Genomic DNA, 25,581 nt, shown 5'->3' with positions numbered 1-25,581 from the left:
GCTCATTACAGATTGACCTGGTTAGCTTTACTCACAGTGGACAAACTTCACTTTCAAGTCTTGGGGAAGTTTTTTTAATTGTTTGTACATTTACTGTAGTCTTGGGGAATTGTTGACCTATCTGTCTCCCCACCATGAACCAGCTACAGCATAAGTAAAAGATACTATGCAAGAATTCCCCCTTTCCACTCTACTTAATGGGCCTCATTAGCTAATGCCATCCTTTGATGATAAATCATTATTATAATTCTTTTTTTTTTTTTTTTTGGTGACACTGGGTTTTGAACTTAGGACCTCAAACTTACTAGCTAGGCGCTCTACCACCTGAGCCACTCTACCAGCCCTGTTTTATGTTGGGTATTTTCAAGATAGGGCCTCATGAACTATTTGCCTGAGCTGGCCTTGAACTGCGATCCTCCACATCTCTACCTCCCAAATAGCCAGGATTACAGATGTGAGCCACCGGCTCCTGGCTATTATTATTATCTTTATATATTTATTTTTAAAAGTGCTCAAGTGGTAGAGGCCCTGAGTTCAAACCCCAGTACTACACACACACACACACACACACAAACAAGTGCTAGGGATTGAACCTGGGGCTTTATGTATGTTGGACATGCACTCTACCAATGAGCTGTCTGTCTGTCTATCTGTCTAGACAAATATATATATCCCCAGCCCAAGATAAAAATTTAAAAAATAAACGAAAAAACTTACCACTGCAATTGAACTTTTTCAGATTTCAGGGCAAGTCCCAATGGGTCGGGCTAGAATACCTGAACTCATTCTTCCTCCACTGCCTTTCTCTGTTGCGGTGCCCAGGGCTAGTCTTGTCTGGATTGTCACTACAGAGACTGCAGCTCCAGGCCTGCTGCGGGAGAGGGCGACGTGAGTGCCAGCCCCTCCAGCTTCTCTTCACTGTGGGATGGTTCCTCTGACGGCAGAAGATAAAGCCTTATCTTCTCATCTGACACTTGGCAATTTCCAAAACAGCCCAGTGTCTGGATTCCTCCTTACCATTTACAGGAACTGCGGACACTGCAGCTGCTAAGGGAAGAACGTGGGGGAACGGCAGCACACGGAAAGGCCCCACTTACATCACACCTCTGACCACTTCTGGCAACTCATTCAACAATTTTCCTACTTATACCCATGATGCAATGAGGGCAAAAGCCCTGTGACCCTGACCAAGTAATAACACACTGACTACTAGATACCTCAAGACGTCGTGAAGGAGATGATCAATGAATAAGTGTGAAACTGGAACCCTGAGAGAAGCGTCAAAGGAAAAGTCTCTGAAAGCACAGGCAGGGGAGCTTGAGCTCTTCTTATGCCAGAGCTATCCAGGAAAAATATCTGAATGGTGAGCAGGAGTTAATTAGGCAAAGCGGGGTGAGGTGGCATTCCAGGCTGGAGATGCAGTGGGATACAGTCCTTGTCAGTAGAAAAGAGGGTGGATTTGGAGTCTTATAAAGAAAGGCAGTGAAGCCAGGTCCCGGTGGCTCACGCCTGTGATCCTAGCTACTTGGAACGCTGAGATCGGGATTCAACCTAGGAAAATAGTTTGAGAGACCCCATCTCCAAAATAACCCGCGCAAAATGGACTAGAGATGTGGCTCAAGTGGTAGAGCACCTGCTTTGCAAGCATGAAGTCCTGAGTTCAAGTCCCAGTCCCACCAAAACAAACAAACAACAAAAAACTAGACCAAGGCTGGGGACATGCTCAAGTGATAGAGGCCCTGGGTTCAAACCCCAGTAATGCAAAAAAAGACCAAATGGACTTGGGAGGTTGACATTCAGGTAGAGAGCTCAGTCACATGACTGGGTCAGGAAATACTGGTTTCAGAGTCATTCGTATTTAAAGGACAATGGGATCAGTGGTGAGTTTAAGATGATCTAGGGAGGAAGAGGATTTTGCACCTGGAGGATTCCCAGAGCCAGACAGGAAGGTAAGAAAGAGAACTAGGAATTATCAGAAAGGTGGGGGAAGCCAGAAGAGCTTAGAAGGTCAAGGGGATCAGGGAGGAGAATACTTCAAGAATGACAGGCAAGCTGGGCGTCAGTGGCTCATGGGAATAACCCTAGCTATTTGGGAGGCTGTGACAGGGAGGATCATAGCTTGAGGCCAGCCCAGGCAAAGAGTTCATGAGACCCCCATCTCCAAAATAACTAGAGCAAAACAGACTGGAGGTGTGATTCAAGGGGCAGAGTGCCTGCTGTGCAAGTGTGAACCCCTGAGTTCAAACCCCAGTCCCCTACACAATAAAAAATTTAAAAATAAATGCCAGATGCTACTAACAAACGTTAACATCTATTAAGTTCTAACCAGGCTAATAAAGAAGAATTTAATTATGTTGTTTGCAGGTAAATGGATGGAAGTGGAGAACTTCATGTTAAGCAAAGTAAGCAAAGCTCAAAACAAAACAACAACAAAGGTCGCATGTTTTCTTTCAAAAGATGGAGGGGTTAATTAATCTACCTAAAGTATATTGTGAGCATATGTGTAAATTGCGTGTACATATAGATAAACATATGATCATATGTATAAGTAAACATATCTAAATATAGAGAGAACAAAATTATATTAGTAGGTCTGTCTGGGGGGCTACAGGAGATGAGAGAGAGAGAAAACCTTAGGGAAGGAAAACTATTGGAACAAGCCATCTCTACACGCATACGACACAAGGCACTGTACAGTAAGCTCTTGACTCTTAGGGGAGCAAGGTGACAGACACTGAGTGCATAACAAAGGGACGGGGTACATATGGTAAAAGCATGATACACACTGAGTACCAAGGCAACCTCCCCTGGGACTATCAATATACACTTAATAAAAAAAAAAATGAAGGGCAGGAGGAAAACTCAATCTTTTGTGGGCACAAGGAAAAGGGGAATGAAGGTGTGTATGGTGGATGTGTTTTGTACCCATACCTGAAAATAGAAGAAGGACACCTTCTAAGGGCAGTGAGGGGAAGAGGGAGAAAGATGGAGGGGGTAAATCTAACTAAGATATATTGCAAGCACATATGTAAATATCACGACATATCCCCCTGTACAAATGTTATATGTTAAAGAAATTAAAATGTTGTAAGCATGCTGTGGCCATAAGGACTTTGAATGGATGATCAAATTTCATCTGCATAACAATCTTTGGAGTGGAAACCATTTCCCCTTTTATAAATGAGGAAATTGTGGTGAAGAGGTTAGGCAGCTGACTCAAGGTCAGGTGACTGGCAAGTGAAGAGGGATGTAAGCCCAAACCCGATCCACTTCTCCCCACTACCACAGGCTGAGTATCCCTTAACCAAAAAGCTTGGGATCAGAAATGGTGCAAATTCTTTTTTCAGTTGTTAGAATCATGGTATGTAAACGTGAAGCTCGTTTATGTTTCATGTACATCTGATATATGGAATCAAAGGTAGTTTCATGTAGTATTTTAAAAAATTTTTTGGTGGGACTGGGGTTTGAACTCAGGGCTTTATGCTTGCAAAGCGGGTGCTCTACTGCTTAAGTCACACATCCAGCTCATTTTGCTGTGGCAATTTTTGAGATAAGGTCTCTCAAACTATTTGCTGGGCTGGCCTCAAATCACGATCCTCCCAATCACAGTCTCCCAAGTAGCTAGGATTACAGGCATGAGTCACCAGCACCCTGCAGTTTCATGTCATATTTTTAGTGTGCCTGCATTTTGATTATGACCTGTTTATGAGGTCAGATATGGAATTTTCCACTTATGACATCATGCTGGCACTCAAAAAATTTCAGATTTTGGAGCATTTTGGATCTGGGATTGGGAACGTTGATCTGTATCTCTGGTGCAGTTTGGAAAGTGGGAAGGTCATACAAGCTGAAGACTGAAGACTGGCCGTGGGCAAAGTGCCGAGGTGTCTCTGGAACATTACTAAGGAAACGCTTCCGGAAGGACAGAAGGAATGGAAGTCAGAGTGGAGCCCACAGTTACAGATGCTCAACATCGCTACCTGGTTTCCAGTTCTCTGAGGGAGTCAGTTACGGGACCAGGCTGCCAGGTCAGCAGTGCCTAACTCACTGCTGCCTAACATCAGCAGATGTTGCCAGGAATTACATGTGGGCAGTTAATATAAGAAACACAATGTCAGCTCTGGGATATGGCTCACCTAACAAGCATGAGGCCCTGAGTTCAAATCCCAATACCACCAAAAATAGGCAGCACACTGTCACCCTGTGTTGCTGTTCACCCTCCATGTTATAGCAGTCTAGTACCTTCACATGCTTTTTTAGCCTCACAAGTACTCCATAAGGTGGATTACTTTTTTCCCATCCTCTACTTCCTGAGAGCTGGGATTACAGGTGTGTACCACCATACCTGGCCTGAGGTGGATTATTTTTACCACACTTTACAGTTAAGAAACTGAGGCCCACAGGTACAGCTTGTCTGGCCCAGTAAAACTCAAATCAAGTGTTCTGACTCCAAGGTGACTATTCTTTCATGGGATTCCCAGTGGGAAAAGGTAAAGAAGACCCTCCTGGGAGCCAGAGAGCTGAGCTCAAATGTCAGATGGGTGGGCTGGAGGTGGAGCTCAGTAGTAGACCATGTATTTAGCATGAATGAGGTCCTGGTTCCCATCCCCAGCATGTGCGCGCGTGCACACACACACACACACACACACAACCAGCTATGTGGACTGGAGGTGTGGCTCATTCAGTAGGGCACCTGTTTTGCAACTGTGAAGCCCTGAGTTCAAACCCCAGTCCCATAACAAATCAACTATTTGCCCAAGCTGGCCTCAAACCTCCTGATCACAGCCTCCAAGTAGCTAGGATTATAGGTGTGAGCCACCAGCATCCAGCGAGTAAGTGAAGTTGTCAATACAGAGCTTAATAAATATCAGTCATCTCCTCCCCCCACCCCGCCTGGACAGCAGCTGCAGGGCTTCTCTGGGGTCTTGGTTCTCACTTTCCAAAGAAAAGAGCAGGATTAAGACTCACTGAGGGCTACTATGTCCTAGGAGTCCCACCTTGTTCAAGCCAGAGTCGCTCATAGGGGCAGAGGAAGGCCAAGGTGTCCGTCCTTCCTTCCTCGGTCAGGACCTACTGGCCAGTTGTTTCCTTAAACTGGACAAACAAGCAAACAATTTCCAGAAAAGGCCACAGCCAGAATCAAGCTTGAGCCAGTAAACGTGGCAGCAGCATCCCCAGCTCACCAGAAGAGGGCAGGCCTGCTTCACCCATTGCCAAAGCAGGCATTGGAGAGCCAGGGAAAGCTAACAGCAGGCTTGCTGACACTTTACAGGTCAAGAAGTCTTTGAACCAATATCCTTCCATGTTATCTGACACTACCAATGTGTGGCAGACAGGCTGACCTGTCACCATGTTACAGAAGAAGAAACTGAGCCTTGGTGAGGTTAAATGGCACAAGCATATTCAGGAATGCCAAGACTCTTTGTGTGTGTGTGTGTGTGTGTGTGTGTGTGTGTGTGTGGTACTGGGGTTTGAACTCTGGGCCTCACACTTGCTAGGCAGGTGCTCTACCACTTGAGCCACTCCACCAGCCCTTTTCTTGTGTTGGGTATTTTCCAGATAGGGTCTCACAAACTATTTGTCCAGGCTGGCCTCAGACTGCATCTTCCTGATCTCTGCCTCCCAAGTAGCTAGGATTATAGGCATGAGCCACTAGTGCCTGGCAGAAATGCCAAGACTCTTGAATGCAAGGAGGCAGAATGCCTGGGTTCAAATCCCAGCTATGTAGCTTACTAGCTCTATGACTTTAAGCAAGTAGCTTAAAGTGTTATTACTATTATTATTACTATTAGAGACAGGGTCTCATGTATAGCCCAACTGGTCTTCAAACTTGCTATATAGCCCAGACTGGCCTCAAACTTACAATCCTCTTGCCTCTGCCTCCCAAGTGCTGGGATTATAGGCATGTAGCCATCATGCCTGTCTCAGGTACGTGTTTTTAAAGTACATAAAACAAGGACTACATTTGTCTTGGGGATTAAATGAGCTAATGTGTGTGAAATGCTAAGGACAGGGTCTGGCACTCACTGTAGTCTGATTCCATCACGTCTGCTTAGATGGGGGTGTGGTGGAAAGAAATGTGGCGTGAGCACTTGCTGTCTGCCGGCCCATTACACCACAGTCTCTGGTTCTTATGTGTGCCATCTCATCAGTCTTCCTGAAGTCCCAAGTTCAGCGGAAACAGTTTGCTGCCTGATGAAATGTCCGGTCTCCTACTGGAATTAGCCCTTTTCCTGAACATGGTCAGGAGTGAAAGCTCAAACAGTCTGTGCTTGTGATCCTGTGAAAGGAGAGCCTGACAATTCTCAGGATTCCAAGAGTGGTAGATCTCCCTCAGCTAATACTGTTAGGAATCAGGTCAAGCAATAGAGACCAAGGTCAGATTAATGCGGGAAGCTTTTCCCTCCTCCTAGGCCAAACACCTGTGATGAGGTTGAAGAGGCAAACATCAGAAAACTTGCCAAAAGCCGGACATGATATTGCATGCCTGTAATCCCGACTACTGAAGAGACTGAGGCAGGAGGATCCCAAGTTTGAGGTCAGCCTGGGAAATTTAGCGAGCCCCTGTCTCAAAATAAAATTTAAAAAGCACTGGGGATATAGCTCAAAGGTACAGTGCTTGCCTAGCATGCATGAGGCCCTGGTTTCCATCGCCAGTCCTGCAACAACAAGGAAAGGGAGCCAGGTCTAGAGAGCTCCAGAGAGAATGGCTCCAGATCTAACATCAATGGCATTGTTCAAGGAGAGGAAGGCCAGGGGCACTTGGAGTTTAAACAGGCCTGGTGGGAAAGCAGAGGAGAGGAAGCAGGAGGGCTGGCCAGCACCAACCATGTGTCCAGGAGTTCAGAAGGATCCTGGCCAGGCGCCCAACTGCACAGCACAATGACAGATTAGTCTGTCATTGCTTCCAGGACGTCTGTCAGCTGGCTTCCACTGTATGGTCCCAGGTTTCAGCCTAAAGCCTCAAGAAGCTCCCTCTTGTCCTGGGCACCTGAGAATCTGGCAGAAGGCTATCAGAGGCAGTATTACTGATATGGCTGCAGACAGGGAATTGGGGGTAGCCTAAGGAGGAGGGGAAGAGGCCATTGGACTAAGTCCCAGCAATTTCTCCATTAAAAATCCAGCCCCACCCCATGACTAGGAAAACAAAGGTGTTGGAGAAGGGAAGAAGAAAAGTCATTTCCTTTATTGTAACTGCAGCCCAGCTGCGTAAGAACAAGGCTAGAAGGGAACCATGAAGAATGAATTTCTCTGAATAGCAAGGTCCTGTTTCCAGCAGGCCTGCACCCAGACACCCTGAATTCATTAGGATCACAGGCAAGCTGGGGTGAAAATCTTAAGACCACTCAGGTTGATGCTGCATGCTCCCCATAACCCAAGGTACTTCTGGGGAGAGGCAGGGGGATGGCAAACACAGTTTCTCCCAGCCCTGAAGATCATCCTCCAATTTGGGCAAAAATCCAACTGGCTCCAAAAGACAGCCACTCCCCCAAGAGCAAATGGGCAGACTCTATTGCAGGGCGCCAGCTCAGCCAATCTGAGTGCTCAGGAGCTGGGAGACACACAACTTCAGCAGAGCTGGATTACAGGCTCTGCCCTCAAGGTGAAGCTGCAACGAGGAGACAAAACCCAGACACTCAACCTCCCCCACAGCCACGATCTGTGGTTTAACTGTGCCAGGGTAGTTCAAAGATGCCCTTGATCCCAGAAGCTCCACATCAGACAGCCGATGAACATGCATCAAGAGAAATAAAGGTATACGTGTCGGTGTATGCTGACACCACAGCAGAGGATAAAATGATTACTGAGGGTCTTTTAAGTGGCAGATCATCTGAGAGGCCCTTTTCTTAGAGCAGCATATTCCATCCTTTTCAGAAAGCATGTGCGATGACATAATCTTATCGTTCTGCAGCCTGTACTCTTAAAACTACTAGTCACCGTGCTAACACACCTTTTTTTTTTATCCTTTTGAGACAGGATCATGCTATGTAGCCCAGGCTGGTCTCTAACTCATGATCTTCCTGCCTCTGCCTCTTAAGTGCTGGGATTATAGGTGTGTACCCCATGTATGGATTAAAGCTTTGCTTCTTTATGTACATGTATGGGTATGAATATGTCTGTCTGCCTGTTTCTGTCTCTCTCTCTCTCAGACACACACACACACACACACACACACACACACACGGAATTCACTAACAAGCTAATACCTACAAATGACCCAGAACCTCAGTTTTAAGACAGCATCCTCCTAGCTGTGTTAGAAAGGGGGTATATGATACAGCTGGTGGTCCCTCTAGTTCTGGGGAATCCAGAAACTCCAAGGATTAGTCTGTGTCCTGCTTCTTTTGGACAGAAAATAATGTATGAATAGGGAATAGCGGGAATGAATTTGAGCTGTGAGTTAGAGGCCAAGGCAAGACCTACTCTGGGAACTCATTCAGTCCTGAGGTCGCTTGTCTACAACTAGCCTTTGTAGATAAGGGACTATCTCTAAGGTTCCTTACGGGACAGTGCAGAAGAAGAAGTAACATCAACTTCCCCAGAGTGAAGAGAAAAGGAACCAAGGTATGAAAACCACAGAGGCAATCAGAGCTGATTTCCACAGAGTTAGAGTGGAGAGGGCAGAAAAATGCAGGTTCCACAGTTCTTTCAGGGGCCGGATCGTTCCAGGGCAAATCCCCTGCCCCAGCTCCTAGGGGGAGGCAAGTGTTTAAAGGTCAACTAAATTATTTGACTTCAGCACAAGGAATGCTTTATGACAGCCAGAAGCTGTGTGTGGGAGCAGGCGTCTGCAGCACACAGTGTCCATCTACAGTCTTGTTCTCAGGCCATGCCCAGTCCCAGCACTTCAGGCCCAGCCTCCAGAACTGGGGCGCTCCTCCCCCTGCCCTGGAACAACTGTGGACCATGCACTATTTCGCGTTCTGGAGAACACAAAGACTAGCTGAGGATGCCGAGCTGACAAGGACAGAAGCATCAGTGGGTGCCTCCCACGCACCAGGTGCTTGGCATATGTCATTTCATTCTATCTCAAGTCTATGCGAGAATTATCAACAACCCTGATTCTCCGCTGAGGAAACTGAGCCTCAGAAGCACAAACAAGGGCTGGTGGAGTGGCTCAAGTGGTAGAGTGTCTGCCTAGCTAGTGTGAGGCTCTGAGTTCAAACCCCAAAGCTGCCAAAAACAAAAACAAACAAAAAACCAATAATCAAGAGCTATAATAAAGTTAATGGCAAAAAAAAAAAAAAAAAAAAAGGAACCTAGGGAGATGTCCTGGGGGCAAGAAGAGCCAGTACTGCCAACTGCACTAAATACAATTCTTGAATGCCTATATAAGGCAGTGCAGCAGGGGAAAGTCCTTCTTCCTGGGCCTGGGTTTTCCCGCCCACGAAGTAAGGGTGCAGGAAGAAACCCTGGAAATGGCTCCACCCGCCCCCACCTGCCTCCAGCTGCAAGAGGCTCATTTTGTGACCCCCTCTGCCTGACACTGACCCTGACCGTGGGTTTAAGGGTGTTCTCCTTTGGCACAGTCCTCTCTCCACCCTGCCCCCACCCCCCTCCCGCCAACCAAGACCAAAATTCTTGAATCAGAAGCTCGTTTCTGTAGTTTTCAGAACATGAAAATACTGCCCAGGCTGATCACACAGGTAAAGAAGGGCCGCCAGACTGACTCACCGGAAGCAGGAGCTGTGCCAGGCTACGTTGACAGTCCTATACAGTCTCTGGCTTGGAGTGACATGATCCCCACAGCCCCGACACCTCCAGGCCTCTTCACCTGTGCACAAAACCAAGAGTCAGAGGCCCCAAGTGGCAGGAGGCGAAGGGATGGGATTTCAACCATAGAATAAGACTGGGTAGGCAGAATCTGCTATTGAAAGGTTATGCCAAGGCTTTGCTCACCACCCTTTCCTCTTCCACTAGGTCTCTGGAAAATGCTCAGCCCATCTTTCCCGGGCAGGGAACGCACAGCCTCAAAGTAGTTTCACTTTGTTTTTTAAACTCAGCTCTGACTGTTCCTTTCTACTGATACAAAACCAGCCTTTCCGCTAGGTATTGTGGTACACACCTCTACCACGAAGAGGGTCTCCCTTTTTCTTTTTTAGTGGGATTGGGGATTTGAACTCAGGGTTTCGTACCTGCAAAGCAGGCGCTCTGCCGCTTGAGCTACACCTCCAGTCCATTTTGCTGTGGTTATTTTGGAGATGGGGTTTTGTGAACTATTTGCCTGGGCTGGCCTCAAACCATGATCCTCCTGATCTGAGCCTCCCAAGTAGCATGGCTCCTTTTAATGTCAGTCTTTCCGATGACTGCTCCAGCCAGTACCCAGAAAGTTCTCTCCTCTGGGTTAAACATGTTATTTCTCAGATTTCCATCACCTAGTCCAGGGACTCATTAACTCAATCAACATCACTCGCTTCCATGTTGTAACTCCTTATTGGATATTGCTTAGGGGTGGAAGTTCTTTACTATTGTATTTCAATGAAAGAAAAGCTATGGGGATAAAAGAGAAAGATAAAATATTGAATGAGTACTTTCTAAATGCCAACTCAATCTCATTTAATTTTCAAAACAATCCTGGGAGGGCTGGGGACATGACTCATGGTAGAGTGGCTGGTTAGCAGGGATGAAGCGCACGTGCGTGTGCGTGCGTAACAGATCAAATGACTGCTAGAGCATTCTATGGCTTACTTGAAAGCCCCTGCTCTCTCCACGCCACCATGTTAGCGCCTGCTTGTTTCACGAGGGACACAAGTCTCTGCAGAGGAAGTGGACACTGGAGCTGAGCCTTGAAAGATGGGGCAGATTTACCAAAGACTGGGAAAGGATGTTCCAAGGCTGTGTGAGCTGAGATCAGCACAGACAAAAGCACAGAGCTGGCCCATGTTCTTCCAAAACAGAGGTATCCTGAACAAAACACAATACTCTCGGTGTAGTTCAGATGCCAACTTCTTGAAATAAAGTAGGGCTACAATTCAGCTGTGGTACCTGACTCAGCCCTAGAAAGAGGGACAAGGTTGTTTCAAGACGCCCTTGTGCACTCTGTGTATGTGGCTTTGTTCAGCTTGGGTAACTCCAGACTGCCACAGGCATAGTGACAGTCACTGAGCCCTGTTTCACAGGCAGAGGGGCTGTGAATAGACAAAACACAGCTCTAGGCATTTCCAGATTGCTCAGCACCATTTGGGGACAGCTAGCAGACAGACAATTGTTCTTCTCGTACTCAGAGGAGAATTAAACAAGCTGGCAGAACTTAAAACCCCTCCTCTCCACTCCTTCCTCTGTGATGGGAGACATATACGCCCAAACGGTCATTCTGCCTGGATCTAATATTCTTATATTCAAAACTCCAAGGTAAAAAGTCTCAGCCAGGCGCCAATGGCTCATGCCTGTAATCCTAGCTACTGAGAAAGCAGAGATCAGGAGGATCACAGTTCAAAGCCAGCATGGGCAAAGATTTCGAGAGATCCTATCTCAAAAAAACCCATCACAAAACAAGGCTGGCAGAGTGGCTCAAGTGGTAGACTGCCTGCCTAACAAATGTGAGGCCCTGAGCTCAAACCCCAGTGCCATACACACACAAAAAAGACATTTATGAGTTGTCCTGCGCCAATCCCAATCTCATTATTTTAGAGCTACACCTTGTTTCTTGTTTTCACTTTTTTACCCAAAAGGGAACAGTATCTGACCTGACCACCCACTTACTCAACTGTGTGCCCCTGAGTGACTTCTGACTGTTTCCAAAATTCACAGAGGATCAGGACTTTCCACTTTGAGGATATTTAAGATAACTCATTATTGCCACACCCTCTGGGCTTGCCCTGTTTTCTCCAGTCTTGAGAAACCGCAAAAACATTCAGTCAGCACTTATTTTAGCACCTGCTATATGTTAAACACCAGGGACAAAAATCGAGATCCCCTATTTCTTCCCCAGCCACCTGATGCCACTCTCTAAAGTCTCTCTAGTCCTTCCCTGCTTCAGCTCTCTGGTTCTTTTCCTCTGTCCACTGCACGAATCTTAGCTGGCTCAGCCACACTTGCAGCTATTTTCAGCTGCAGGTCAGACTCCCCAGTGTCTCCAAGAACCTACAGGCTGGGCTCTTTAGCGTGCCACTTCTGTTCTGGATTCCATCCTATCTACCTCTTAGAAGATGCACAGTAGCTGGGCACTTGGTGGCTCACATCTGTAATCCTCAGATTACAGATCTTTGAACTCAAAGGCAGAGATCAAAAGGATCTCAAATCCAGCCTGGGCAAATAGTTTACAACAGGCTATCTTGAAAAGGGCTGGAAGAATGGTTCAAGTGGTAAGAGCCCCTGCCTAGCAAGTGTACGGCCCTGAGTTCAAATCCCAGTGCCAAAAAAAAAAGGGAAGATACACACCGCAGCCATCTCCACCCTAACTCCTGCACTACCTCCTTCTCATTATCACTTAACTAAGCTCAAGTCTTTCTGACCCAAACCAACCCTGGGTCGCATTTTCTCGTCTAGCTACCACCCTTGCTTCTCCTCCCCTTTACAGCCACACCTATGAAAAGGTCATCTACACATCACTATCCTAGCTTCCTCATTTCCCTCTTACAGCACAATGCACGGCAATCTGGCTCCACCCCCACCATTTCTCTGAACTGTCTCTCCAAGGTCAACGGTAACCACTTATTGCCACATCCAAAGGACATGCTTCAGCCACTCTTTTAGCAAACACTCATTCCATGCCAGCTACGCATCTAATGCTGTTAGAGAAGAGGCAACAAACCAGAGGGAGGTTAAATGCAGAGCAAATATTAAACAAGAATATATTTATAATTGAGGCAAGTGATAGGAAGGAGCCGTCAAGTTCCTAACCAGAAAAATAGGGGAGGGACAAGAGTATTCCTTGAGGAAGTAATTTCCAAGCTGAGCTCTGAAGGGCGAGTATAAATTAACTAAGCAAAAAAAAGAGAAAAAAAAAAAGGGGTTGGGGAGGACTGGGCTGGTGGACTGGCTCAAGTGGTACAGCGCCTGCCTAATAAGCGTGAAGCCCTTAGTTCAAATCCCAGTACCTATGAAAAAATTTTAAAAGGGAAGGAGAGGAAAACACTGGAGACGGGAGGGGGAGGGAGAACAGGACACATGTGTAAAAGGCCCTGAGACAGGAATAAAAACTCCTCACACATCCTTAAAGCTGACTGCTTTATTACTGACCAGGAGAACCAAGTGTGGCCCTAAATTTCAGTAAGCGTTTATTAAAATAGTGAATGGCTTTCATAAGGTGACCTAAGAACCTTATCTCTCTTCATCCCTTACAAGGAGATGCACCAGGTACATCTGATCTGTTCTGCATCCGTCACACACATCCACGTTCTAACATGACACCTCAAGCGATTCTGTTTACCATGCTTTCACCATCCTTCTGTAAACCTCTTCCTTGATAGTCTCCCAAAGGCAGGCAGTGCTTGCTTCACTTCGCCTATGTCTATTTTCTATCACTTTTCTTTCTTTTTTGGGGGAGCAGTACTGGGGTTTGAACTCAGGGCCTCACGCTTGTTAGGCAGGCGCTCTACTGCTTGAGCCACTCCACTAGCACTTCTTGGAAAAGTCTGGCTTCAGATTCTCAGTTATGCATTTACGCTGCTTTTCTAGTACAAGATGTCCAGGCACAGATATTCATCCAGAACCTTCAGCTTCCCTAGCCCAGATCATTTTTTGAGACAAGATCTTCACGTTGCCAGCCTCAAACTCTCAATCATCCTACCTCAGCCTCAAGAGTAACCGAGATTACAGGAATGTTCCACTGGTCTCTTTAGTTCCCTTAAATCCCAAAAGTCAATGACCATGATTCTCTTGCAACCTTTATTCCAGGGAATGTGAGAGAAATATAATAGCCAAGTATGGTAGCACATTCCTGTAACCTCAGCACTTGGGAGGCTGAGGCAGGAGGATCTTAAGTTCAAGACCAGCCTGGGGTACATTGTGAGACCCTGTCTCAAAACAAAGAAAGAGTATAAAAAAAAAAACCCAAAAAAGAGAGAGAGAGAGAAATATAATAGTGTGAAATCTTGAGGATTTCTGTGAAGCCCAATCCAGAGTCCAGTCTACGTGGAAAGTTCTTCCCCTAGGAAAAGACCTCAATGTGCCAGGCTCTTCACCTCTCCTTCCACAGTGTTTACCTCTCATTATTTGCAGACTTATCAACAGTGGCTACTGATTGTCAGAGTCCAAAACGGGAGCCTGATTAAGTGTCCACAGCAGCCTCAAGCAGTCAGTGGTCCTTATTAGGTGTTTAATAATCAGAAGACTGCCTTTGGTTATTATTGGATTTGTTGCTTTCAATATGAGAGAGGGACATGGTGGTGCATGCCTGTAATCCAGCACTGAGGCAGAGGCAGGAAGATGTCAAGTTTGAGGCTAACCTGGGCTACATGGTAAGAACCTATCTCAAAACAAAAACAAAAAAGCAAGGCAAGAACTATAACAAATGGCTTGTTACAAAAATTCATACTGCTTGGCACCAATGGCTCACGCCTATAATCCTAGCTACTTAGGAGGCAGAGGTCTGGAGGATGATAGTACGAGGCGAGACCCCAGCAAATAGTTTTGTGGACTCTATCTCGAAAATACCCAACACAAAAAAAGGGCTGGTAGAGTGCCTCAAGTGGTAGAGCGCCTGCCTAGCAAGCATGAGGCCCTGAGTTCAAATCCCCAGTGCCACCAAAACAAAAGGGGTTCTTACCTTTAGGATCTTTTGAATCTTGCTATGAAATATTCACTTTATACATGCTTATCTCCCCCTAATTTAATAATTGTTGACATGACCCTTAAGCAATCTGTGCATCCCCTAGGCAGGCACTAGGATGACAGGATAAGAAGGCTGGAGTGCCTTTATTTATTTGAGATGAGGGTCTTGCTGCATTGTCCCTAGGCTGGCCTTGAAGTTCAAATCCCTCCCAAGTAGCTGGGATCACAAGTGTGTGCCATCATGCCGGCTTGCAGAGCCTTTAAAATAATCTAATCAATCATTTCATTTCTCTGAAAGAAAAAAATGTGCTCGGAGGGGACAGCTGTCTAATTCATCACATTGCTAATAAATACTGGTCCTCCACAGGGCCTCACACCCATGCCCCAAGGTCACCAGGCCAGGCCAGCTGCGTTTTTTTGTCACCCTGTGCAGCCTTAGACGAGTTGAGACTTGCTCAAGGTCACACAACCATTCACTAGAAGGGCTCAGCCTGATGCCCCAGCTCAGAGTCAGTGCTTGCTTAACTCTGACCTCAAACTTACTCTAAGCTGGGTTTCTGCAAACTAGTCCTTTTTAGACTTCCCAGTGGTGAGAAATCCCTGAGCACTGAGAAATCAGCAGACCCTAACACTGTGCCAGCGGGTACACATGCTCTCCTTTCATTTGAGGGGGGAAAAAGAATTCTTTGAAGTTTCTCGTGTTCCACCAGACAATGAGAACCAGGAACAAAACCCAGCCAATTCAGTGCAGCATAAAACAAGTATGGTAAGTGCTGGGCCCCCTGGGAATGGGCAGATCAGGTGTATAACTCCTACTTGTTCCGGCCCATAGCAGGAAGCAGAAGGGCAGGGAACAGTCAAAAGAAAAATCATAATTTAATGAAGTGACTACCGACGAAGCTAACAGGGATGACTAAGGTTTTTCTTGATACTCTCCTCTGTATCCCAAAGGGTTTCCTCACTAGCTTAACCAAACAGTACCAAAGGGAGTCTCAGGACAAAAGCTCAGGTGGTTTTTAAAGGAGTTTGTGAACTCCTCTAACCTGAGATTCTTCTTTTGTAAAAGGAGACATCAAATGATTCCTTCCAGCTCTTGGGAGTCTGTGACACCCAACCAGGGACGTGTCATTTTTCAGGTTAAGGCACAGATGGGCATCTCAGATGGTTTCATTCTTGCTGTTGTGCTCTTCTTTCCTTCTTTAGTTTATAAGGAAAAATTTGGGAGAGTCAAGCAAATGAACTGGAGTTGAGAGCTGAGTTTGAAACTTGGCTGACATTGCTTCTGTGTCCCTAGGCAAATCATTTATCCTCTCTGAGTTTGTCTCCTGATGTTTAATACCACCTGCCTTACAGGATCACTGAGCAGATTAAAAGAAATAACAAGAGATGAGAAAATACCTCCCATGGTGCCACGGTGCCTGGCACTTTGTTGGACTATTTGTGAGATGCATCTATCTCTAGGAGGCTGGCCAGGGGAAAAGGTTGAGCCGAACAGACTAAATTCTAAAATCTAAAGGGAATGTTTTTAAAACAAACCCAGCAAACTTTTTCTATGTGCCCACGTGCAAGGCATAGACCAGGCTAGAAACTGCTGGGGTCCTTGGTAAATGTTCACAGGGTGTGAGGGACGGTGAGGTGACAGGTAGAAAAAGACCGAGTCAGAGAGGGCTAAGCCAGGTGCTGGAGGCAGGGCAAGGTCCACACAGTGAAAGGATTCACTGCAGAGAGACAAGTGAGACAGAAGGTTCCTGTGGCTCTCAGGCTGCCACTTTAACCGTCACTCGGCTGAGCAGGCAGTTTCTTATCTGGGGTAAGGCCTGCAAAGAATTCCCTTATCAGAGAGCCGGTTACTCAATTCATACCTATTCTCAGACGGTATGAGATAGAGGTATCCGTTGTCAATATAAAAATTTCTTTTTGAGTCTTTACCATGTGCCAGACAGTGCCCTAAGCTCTATTCAAGTATGATTTAATTGAATACAAAAATCCCAGGAGGTAAGAACTAGCTCTGTGAGACTCCAAAGCTGATGCTGTTAACTGCATAGTAGGCTTTCTTTCCTGACCAAACAACTTACAGGTAAAAAGACCTTACAAAATAGAATCCCAGGGTGAAGGATGAAGAAATATTTTAATGGAAGCAAGCGATGGTTTCATGTTCTAGCTATTCTGGGATGTAAACTGAGAGGTAAAAGAGCTTAATTCTTGCTACTATATAAAGAAAGGTCAAGGGTAAGAAAGAAGAAAGACTTGTTTGTGATGGATACAGCTTTAGGTCCACTCACTGAAATGCTGAAGTGATACCTGGGAATAAGCCCCACCTTTCCCTAGGGTGCCCCATGAACCCTGGCCCCCTCCAGATTGCACTCCTTCGCCCCCAAGAAAAAGCCAGCCCATGGATGGGAATCAGCTCAGCCTTCTGTAGAAAGCCTAATCCAGCCCCTTGCACATGATGGGGTTTTAGAGGATTTTGAAAGCTTGAGGTTCTCTTCGATCCTACCCTGGTCCCTCCATCCCATACCCTGTGCCATCCCAGTTGCCCTGCCCTACACATGTTGTGCTCACTGGTCAGTGCTGCCTTCTCTACTGCTACCACTGACATGTCATCTCAGGGCCATTGTATCTACCTCTAGACTGGCACCTAGTATCCACGTTATGACCTCCTGACTCTACTGCAGACTGGAAAATTCCAGTCCTTGGCTTGGCCTTAAACTCTCCAGTCTGTCTTCACCTACCTTCTCAGCCTCACCTTTTGCTTCCCCCATCCCTCTAACCACCATCAATTCACCATCCCTTATGGAGACTCTAAAACCCACCAGCCCAAATTTTAACCTGTCTAAAATTTCACAAATCTTGCTTCCTTCAAGCTGGGGCTAGGGATGTAGCTCAGTTGTAGAGCTTAGCCTGTGTAAGCCACTGGGTTCAATCCCCAACACTTTAAAAAAAAAAAAAGCATCCCCTGACAAAAACTGGTAGCCACTCCAGACACCTTGCTAATCTTTCAATATATCACACACATTCATTCTCTCCTTAACTACCTACTTTTGCTCTCCCCTTATCTTACTTTATTTCTCTTCAAAGCATTTATCCTGATAGTCATATGTTTACTTAATGTCAGTTTCTCCCAATACTCCACGAGGGAAGGGATTTGTTCTGTTTCCTTTGTTGCTGTATCACGCAGGGCTGAAAATGCTCACCACTTCAGTATGTATTTGTGGAACAGATGTATGATCAGAACTCTCTCTCATTTGAGATTCTAGAATGTTATTACAGATAGGCCTCACAACAGCTTGTCTTGATTTGTCTGGGTTTTTTTCCTAATTAATAACCTAACCAGACAGTTTCTCAAAAGCACAGACTACATATTATTCACTTCCACAAGTAATGAAGACCTACTATGTGCCAGACCCCATATGTCTGGAACAGGCACTGAAGAAGACCTATCTTTTTTTTTAGTCCTGGCTCTCCCCCTAGCTGAATGACCTTGGGTAAGTCACTTTTCCTCCAGGAGCCTCAGTTTCCTCATTGGTAAAACAAAGACATGTTGAACACTATCTCAAAATCTCTCCTGGCTCTGGCAGCTACTAAAATTTGTAAGAGGTAAAACTTGGCTCAGTCCAGTTCTGTAGACATCACAGGCACTCAGTAAATATTTGATTTCTTTGTTGTTGATTCTCCTGTTACACAGGAGGAATGTAAGGTGTCTTGGAACATAATCTGCACAGAATAACAAGTAAAAATTCAAGTCTCACTTCCTTCTCTGACTCCCCACGTAACCTGGTTCTGCTGTTTATCATGTAGCACGCCTAAGAAACTAGCTTGAAGTTGGAAAATATGAACTCCAATCGCCACTTACTTGTCAATGGAACTTTAAATAAGTCACTCCTGGATCTTAGTCTCCTTACCCATTAAAAAAAAAATTGTTCTCAGAATATAGTTCAGTGGTAGTGTGCTTGTCAAGCATGTGTAAGCCCCTGGGATTCACCCCCAGTTTTAGTGAGGTACAGCAGCACATGCCTGTAGTCTCAGCTAGCTGGGAAACTGAGGCAGGAGGATTGCGTGAGCCCAGGAGTTCAGGGCCAGTCTGGAAAACATAGTAAGATCCTTTCTTTAAATACAATGTGCAAGGGGCTGAGAATGTAGCTCTGTGGTAGAATGCTTGTATTCCAAGCACGAGGCCCGAGGTGGATCTTGGGGTGGGGTTTGTGTGTGTGTGGGGGGACCATTTTAGTTTTCTCCAGCTTGTCAAGGGCACCCCATGTCTTCCTACCTTAGCACCTTTTCATGAAATTCCTGCTGCCTGGAATAGTCGTGGCCTTTTCTTTGCCACACTAATTTTGACTTATCAGAAGTCAGCATAAACTGGCTAACCAGACAGCCCCAAACATCCTTTCATTTTATTATTTATTTATTTATTTATATGGTGGCACTAGGGTTTGAACTCAGGGCCTCCAACTTTTTGTGATGGGTCTTTTTCGACAGGGTTTTACAACCTATTTGCCTGGACTGGCTTTGAACTGCCATCTTCCTGATCTCTGCCTCTTGAGTAGCCAGGATTACAGTCCTGAGCCACTGGCACCATCTTTTTTTTAAAGGAAGGTATCCCCTATCCATGCCCCTAAGCCCTGGTGCACTTGGTGGTTTATTTCAACTATGGTAGCACTTATCTCAATTGTTCCCTTCTTTATTGTCCATTGCTAGGACTGTAAACATGGCCAAGGCAAGGACTGGGTCCCTTTTGTTCACGACGTTACTCCTTGGCCCAGAAGTATACAACAAATGCTAGTTGAATGAAAGAATGTATAAACTACTGCATTCTAGACAGTTGCTGGTTCTCTCAGAGGAAGTCTGATAAGAACTATTGCACTGTAGGGCTGGAGGGGGGGGGGTGTCACTCCTTGGTAGACCAGTTGTCTAGCATGCAAAAGGCTGGACAAATCTCCAGCACTATGCACACATACAAAACCCACTACACTCTAAGACCTTTCACAATTTTCTGAGAATAAACTTCAAGATGGGAACCCTCATTACCCAGTAGTTAGAAAGTCACTGGACGTCACCTGCATTGAAGAGCTCTGGAAGCTAATATATACACACATATATATATTTTTTTCTTTTTTTTTTTCCAGTAAAGGAAAGGACTTAAGTCATTTCCACCCCGACTCTTTCTCCAGAAGTCCACTATCACCAGTCAGGAGAAAAAAAATCTCATGCTCCCATGGCGAGGAAGTGACCCTCTGGCAGTCTGGTCCTTGTATTCAGGATGGAGGAAGTGACTGTCCATAGCCAAGGCCAGGAAGCGGAGGCAGACATCCAGGCTCTCCAGCCCCCGCCCCCACCCCTCATTCTCTCCTGGCACCTCTAGAGAACTTTCGGAAGCTGACCCTGATGGACTCAGAGGCTGGGCCACCCACTCAGGTGGCTGGGAACCAGGCGACAGAAGGTTCCTGGTGCCAGGGGACAGGAAGCTGCAGGGAGGACGTGAGAGCGGGCTGGCAGGTGGACTAACCCCACTCCCAAGCTACCTTTCACCTTCAGCCAGTCCTTCCTTCCAGAAGGGGTCTGACCACATCCCGCTGGTTTCCGAGGATCTGCAACTCCAAGGTCTTCTGTCCCATCTGAGGCTGAGACCTTGGAACCACGAGGATCCACTCTCTCCTTACCCCTAGTGCGTGTCCTCAACCCCAAGGGAGCCCACACTCTGACTGTATTTCCTGCAAAGAGAGATCCTAGGCACCAAGATCCCTGCGACAAGTTTGGGTCTTGGCGGGGAAGTCACACCGTCCTCCATTTTTCACGGGAAACCCAGAATCTGGGATAGCTCTGCATCCTCTACTTGTTCCTAACCCTAGCAGATCCTGCAGTCCTCACATTCCATACAGTCCCAAGGGAATCCCTGGCTCCTCAACTGGCTAGGAAAGAACTTGAACTTGGGGACCTGATGGGGATTCCTGGCAGAGCCAGAATCCTTTCCTTCGGGGACCTCACCTCGCGGGAAGCCGCCCAGCCCGCCCGCGGCCAGGAGCCCCCAGGCTTCCGGGTACCCCGCCCCCACTGCCCGGAGCCCCCAGACTCCAAGTCCCCAGAGGCTGCCGGTGTCCCTCAGGCGCCATGGGCTGGGGCTTCAGACATAACGGTGACACCCGGCGGCTCAATCCTTCCTTACCCGCCAGCGCGGCCATGGTCCCGGGGTGCGGAAAACAGGGGAAAGAAGGAGAGGCAGGAGCTCCCCCCAGCTCCCGCCACAGCCTCGGGTCAGGGAGGAGCTCAGCCTCAGGCGCCGGCGGGATGCACCGCCTACGGCGCCCTGGGAGGACCAAACGGCACCTGGCACCCGGCCCCGCCCGCCGACGCCCCGCCCCCGCCAGGCCCCGCCCCCGCCTGGATCTCCGCGGCGTCTCTGGCGCCCCCTAGTGCAAGCGACGTCCTCTGCGCGTGTGCGGGTTGGTGAGCTTGATTCTTAACACACATGACCTTCAAGCGCTCTAGTCCGGTTACCCGTTTTCCAGGTGGGGAAAGCTGAGGACCAAAGAGGTCAGATTCAACTACTTCTTACTTGGTGTAGGGCTTGGACGGCAATCTAGATAACTGGCTCCCAGTGGAAAGCTCCTTGTTTAGAATCAGGATCGCTAACGTGGAGAAGCTAGGTCTACCCCCAAATCGCTTTGGCTGCGGGGGGGGGGGGGGGGGTGTGCTATTAACTTTTCCTAGAAACTTCCAGCTAAAAGAAACCACTTTTCTGTGCCACTCTGAGTAAACTGACCCAGATATTAGGTCAAAGGTGGAGATGGCCCAACCAGCGTCCAGGAGCAGGACCCTTAGCAAGGCCAAGTAGGCAGTCTTCCCTTGGTACTATGGGGCATTGGTTCCAGGACAGCCTCCTCCCCTCCCAAGTCCCCGGATAACTCCCTTACATAAAACGACATAGTCTTTGCATAGAACCCATGTGCAATCCTTTGAATCATGTGTAGGTCACTTATAAACCTAATACAAAGTGCTATAAAATAGTTATACTGTCTTGTTTAGGGAAAAAAGGTCTGTCCATGTGCACAATTTCTCCCTGAATATTTTTGATCCTGGGTTGGTCGCGTCCACAGATGCTAACCTGTGGATACAGAGGCCAGCTGTGCATCAGTGAGCCCAGCAGCCCCCTGCTGGAATATTGGCCTGCTATTCCTGGTTCTTCCAATTTTTCACAAGACCCAAATCCAGGTTATTTAGGTGAAATCTCCCACTTAAAAAAATGTTGGTAGCAATTCAAACCTTTAAAAAATGCTACATAAGCCAAACGAAAACACACCCGTTAACTAGATTTCTCTGCAGGCTGCCAGGACAGCAGACACTTGTCCCTGGGTTTGGGAGGAGATTCAGTGCTGACCATGCTCTTCCAATCTGATTTCTGTCATGGTGGTTCTTTGCCATCTGTTATTTCCCTGTATCAGATTTAGGTCACGGAAGTGCCTGAAAAACTGGGAAGAACAGATATGGTCCCAGGGAAATGGATCCTGCCTCTTACATTCCCACCATGGACAAAGTTCAGCCCAGCACTCAGGTAAATAAAGGTGAGCACAGTTCTCTTTCTTCCTGCTATAACCGTCTAAATCAAACTGGATACAGGGCAGATTCTTCTCCTCTGGGTGTGGCAGGTGACCCCTGAAAGTCCTGAGTGTATGCAGGCATGGGGAGGAGGGTGTGTCTGACTTCCCATAATACCTGAGTGTGTTCAGTGGTTAGTTTTATGGTTTCTGAAAAACTGTCTGATTTATAGTAAACACAAGATTGTGCAATGAATGGAAGTGACAAGAATCATGGGACTCTTCTGACAAGCCACCTCATGGCTAGCCAAAAGGAGGCAGGGGTTTTCTCCTTCTGCATATGTAAAGAGGTTACACTATTTTCCTAGGCTTTGAGCTCTGGCAGCCTTGGGACCAGGAACTCCTTGGTGTCTTCCCTAGCCCTCTGACCCACAGGCAGGCACCCAGTCTGTCCTTCTCTTCTCTCTCCTTCCACTTCCTCCCTAACTCCAGCCTCATGATCTTCACCATCAGGAGTGGGTGTAGCCAGCTCCCCCAAGTTCTTTCCCGGAGAGTCCAGAAAAAGCCAGAGAAATGAACTTACAATGTAAAGGAAGGGCCAGGTGCCGGTGGCTCACGCCTATCATCCTAGCTAATTGGGAGGCTCAGATCAGGAGGATCAAGGTTTGAGACCAGCTCAGGTAAACAGTTTGAGAGATCCCATCTCTGAAATAACCAGAGCAAAATGGACTGGAGGTGTGGCTTAAGCGGTACAGTGTCTGCTCTGCAAGCCCTGAGTTCAAACCCCAATCCCACAAAACAAACACAAACTTAACTACGAAGCAAACCAAAACAGCAAGAAAAAAAATCAGAAAAGCACCTCAAGGTTCTGCCATCCTAAGGGTTCTGCTCTATTTGTACCCAGCCAGTGCCCTCACTCCAGATTGACCCTCTCTGACTTCTAGTCTCTCCCCTCCCGAGTCACCTCACCTTAGACTAATCTTCCAAAAATACGTTTTTGATTTTGTCAGCTCCTTGTTTAAACACCTTCAACAGTTCCTTGTTGCCTACAAAATAAAGGCCCAACCAAGCCCTCTTGAGTCAACATGTTGTACTTCTACTTCCTTCACACCTAAATTCTGCCTTACACCACCCTGCCATTCCTACAACCACCAGCTCCCCCTGTAACTTTATTGCTCCATGCTGGCCAGAAGCATATCTTTTGTTTCTCAACTCTAGAAACATTATTTTCAGTTATATCATTTTGCAACCCTTATGAATTAATCTAAATCTGCATTGTGCAATATGATAGCCACATGTGGCTATTTCAGTTAAAATGGGCTGGGGCTGGGCATGGTGCTGTACACTTGTAATCCCAGGTGTATAAAATAGGATTGCAGTCCAGGCCAGCCTGGGCAAAAAGTGAGACCCTAAGTAACCAGGGAAAAAAAGGGCTGAAGGTGTGGCTCAAGTGGCAGAGTATTTGCCTCCACGGTCCGATGTTCAAACTCCAGTATTACCAGAAAAAAACCCTTAAGACGGGGGAAAAATAAAGATGAAGGGAAAGCTATGCAAACGTAGCTAGAAAAATTCACTTCTCCTGATTCACTTAGCCACATTTCATGTGTTTGGTAGCCACATGTGGCTAGTGTCGGAGAGTGCTGACACAGAACATCCCAGAATCGCAGCAGGTTCTACTGGACAGTACTATTTTAAGCAACCATCCATTTAGTGAATGCCAACATCACAGAAAAGAACTGTAAGACTGTATATACATTTCTGGATAAGATCCAACAAGTATAAACACTTAAAACACAGTCTTACCCCCCACCCCTCCCAAAATCAAGGTTGAATGTGGTCAAGTCATGGATAAGAAGAACTTATTAAATATTTTTATTCTGGTGATACAAATAGAAAAACTGAGGTAGTGGGAACTCAGGACAAATGACCTAGCTTCTTTAAAAAAAATCTATAAAGGAAAAGAAACCTGAGACATGCCAGCACTCAGGAAAGGCTGAGAGGAGGATCTCAAGTTGGAGGTCAGCCTGTCTCAAAAAGCATGAAGAGAAAAGTAAAAGAAATTAAACAGGCCGGGTGCCAGTGGCTCACACCAGTAATCCTAGCTATTCAAGAGGCAGAGATCAGGAGGATCGCAGTTTGAAGCCAGCCTGGGCAAATATTTTGAGAGACCCTATGTCAAAAACACCCAACACACAAAAAAAAGGCTGAAGGAGTGGCTCAAGGTGGTAGAGCACCTGCCTGCAAGCATGAGGCCCTGAGTTCAAATGTCACTACTGCCAAAACAAACAGCAGCAACTTATCGAGCTGATTTGGATCTCAAAGTACTAATTTTTGAGACACAGTCCTGCTATGTAGCCCAGGTTGGCCTTGAACTCCCAATCTTCCTGCCTTATCAGCCTCCTGAGTGTGGGACTTTTTTTTTCCAGTACTGGGGTCTGAACTCAGGGCCTTGTGCTTGCTAGGCAGGCGCTCTACCATTGGAGCCACGCCCCCAACCCTCCACCCCTTCCATTTTTGAGACAGGATCTTGCAGTGTTGCCCAGTCTGACCTTGAACTCAAGATGCTAATGCCTTAGACTCCCAAGTAGCTCACAGGTGTGCACCACTGTGCCTGGCCAAATAAACTACATAAAAAAGCTGTGAGAGCAGGCTCTGTCGCGCGGTGGATAGCGCATTGGGCTTCTAAAAAGCTGAACAGTGGTTCAGTACGAGTGGATTATTGTTCGTGTGGATGCAACAGGACTGGACCTGACCTAATGAGGTACATGGCAGCTTTATTATTCGGTTTTACTGTTATGTTTTCTGCTGTCAGCAAAACCCTGTTCTTTTCTTATTAGGTTGAGTTCTTGAAGTTGCCTTACCCGTGCATCCCCCACTGAATCTTGGCACTGTTCAACTTGGTAACTGTTAGGCCAAAATCTAAGAGGCGGAAATGGGCTCTTTTTAGAGGGACGGCCAGTAGCTCTGGTATGTTGGAGCCTGAGGCTGAACAGGCACACAGTTTGGGAGAGGCCTTGGCTGAGGGCCCACCTGCCCCTATCACTGAACACATGGAGATTTTGACACTGAATGGCCAGTGACTTCCCTGAAGGTTCTGACAAGCAAAGCTCCAAGACAGTGGCCTGTTGCAGTCCACGAACTTGGCAGGACCAGGGCTGCCTGTCAGACCGGCTACACCTTGGGCAGGCCTATGGAGGAAGTCAGGCCTCCAGCCAACACTTCTGAAGACTTTCATCCTTGGTCACCAAAAACACTGCCAAGGCCACACAGGTGCTTCCCAGAGACCAGACCAGTGTGCCTCCTCCCCACCCATGGCAGAGACATAAGCCCAAAC

The 25,581-nt window shown here is 46.9% G+C and overlaps 1 protein-coding gene across 4 annotated transcripts in view; it reads right to left on the bottom strand.

Annotated features, from left to right (window-relative positions):
- Limk2 (LIM domain kinase 2) overlaps window positions 1–21,033 on the bottom strand; it is a 61,546-nt gene extending 40,513 nt beyond the window's left edge. For 2 of the 4 annotated variants that reach the window (XM_074060523.1, XM_020180217.2), the window contains exons 1-2: window positions 20,879–21,033; window positions 9,676–9,775 (exon numbers count right to left, since the gene is read on the bottom strand). In XM_074060523.1, the coding sequence (XP_073916624.1) occupies window positions 9,676–9,775; window positions 20,879–20,894 (116 nt within the window). In that variant the 5' untranslated portion in view covers window positions 20,895–21,033. Of the gene's footprint in view, window positions 1–717; window positions 867–9,675; window positions 9,776–20,878 lie in introns of those variants that run through there. The other 2 variants (XM_074060527.1, XM_074060526.1) reach the window with 2 other exon arrangements.
- Between the last annotated feature and the right edge of the window lie 4,548 nt (window positions 21,034–25,581).

The sequence above is a fragment of the Castor canadensis genome, chromosome 18 (assembly GCF_047511655.1).
Source record: "Castor canadensis chromosome 18, mCasCan1.hap1v2, whole genome shotgun sequence".
Classification (NCBI taxonomy): Eukaryota; Metazoa; Chordata; class Mammalia; order Rodentia; family Castoridae; genus Castor; species Castor canadensis.
The sequence above is the reverse complement of the archived record's forward strand: the minus strand, read 5'-3'. Positions and strand labels throughout refer to the sequence as shown.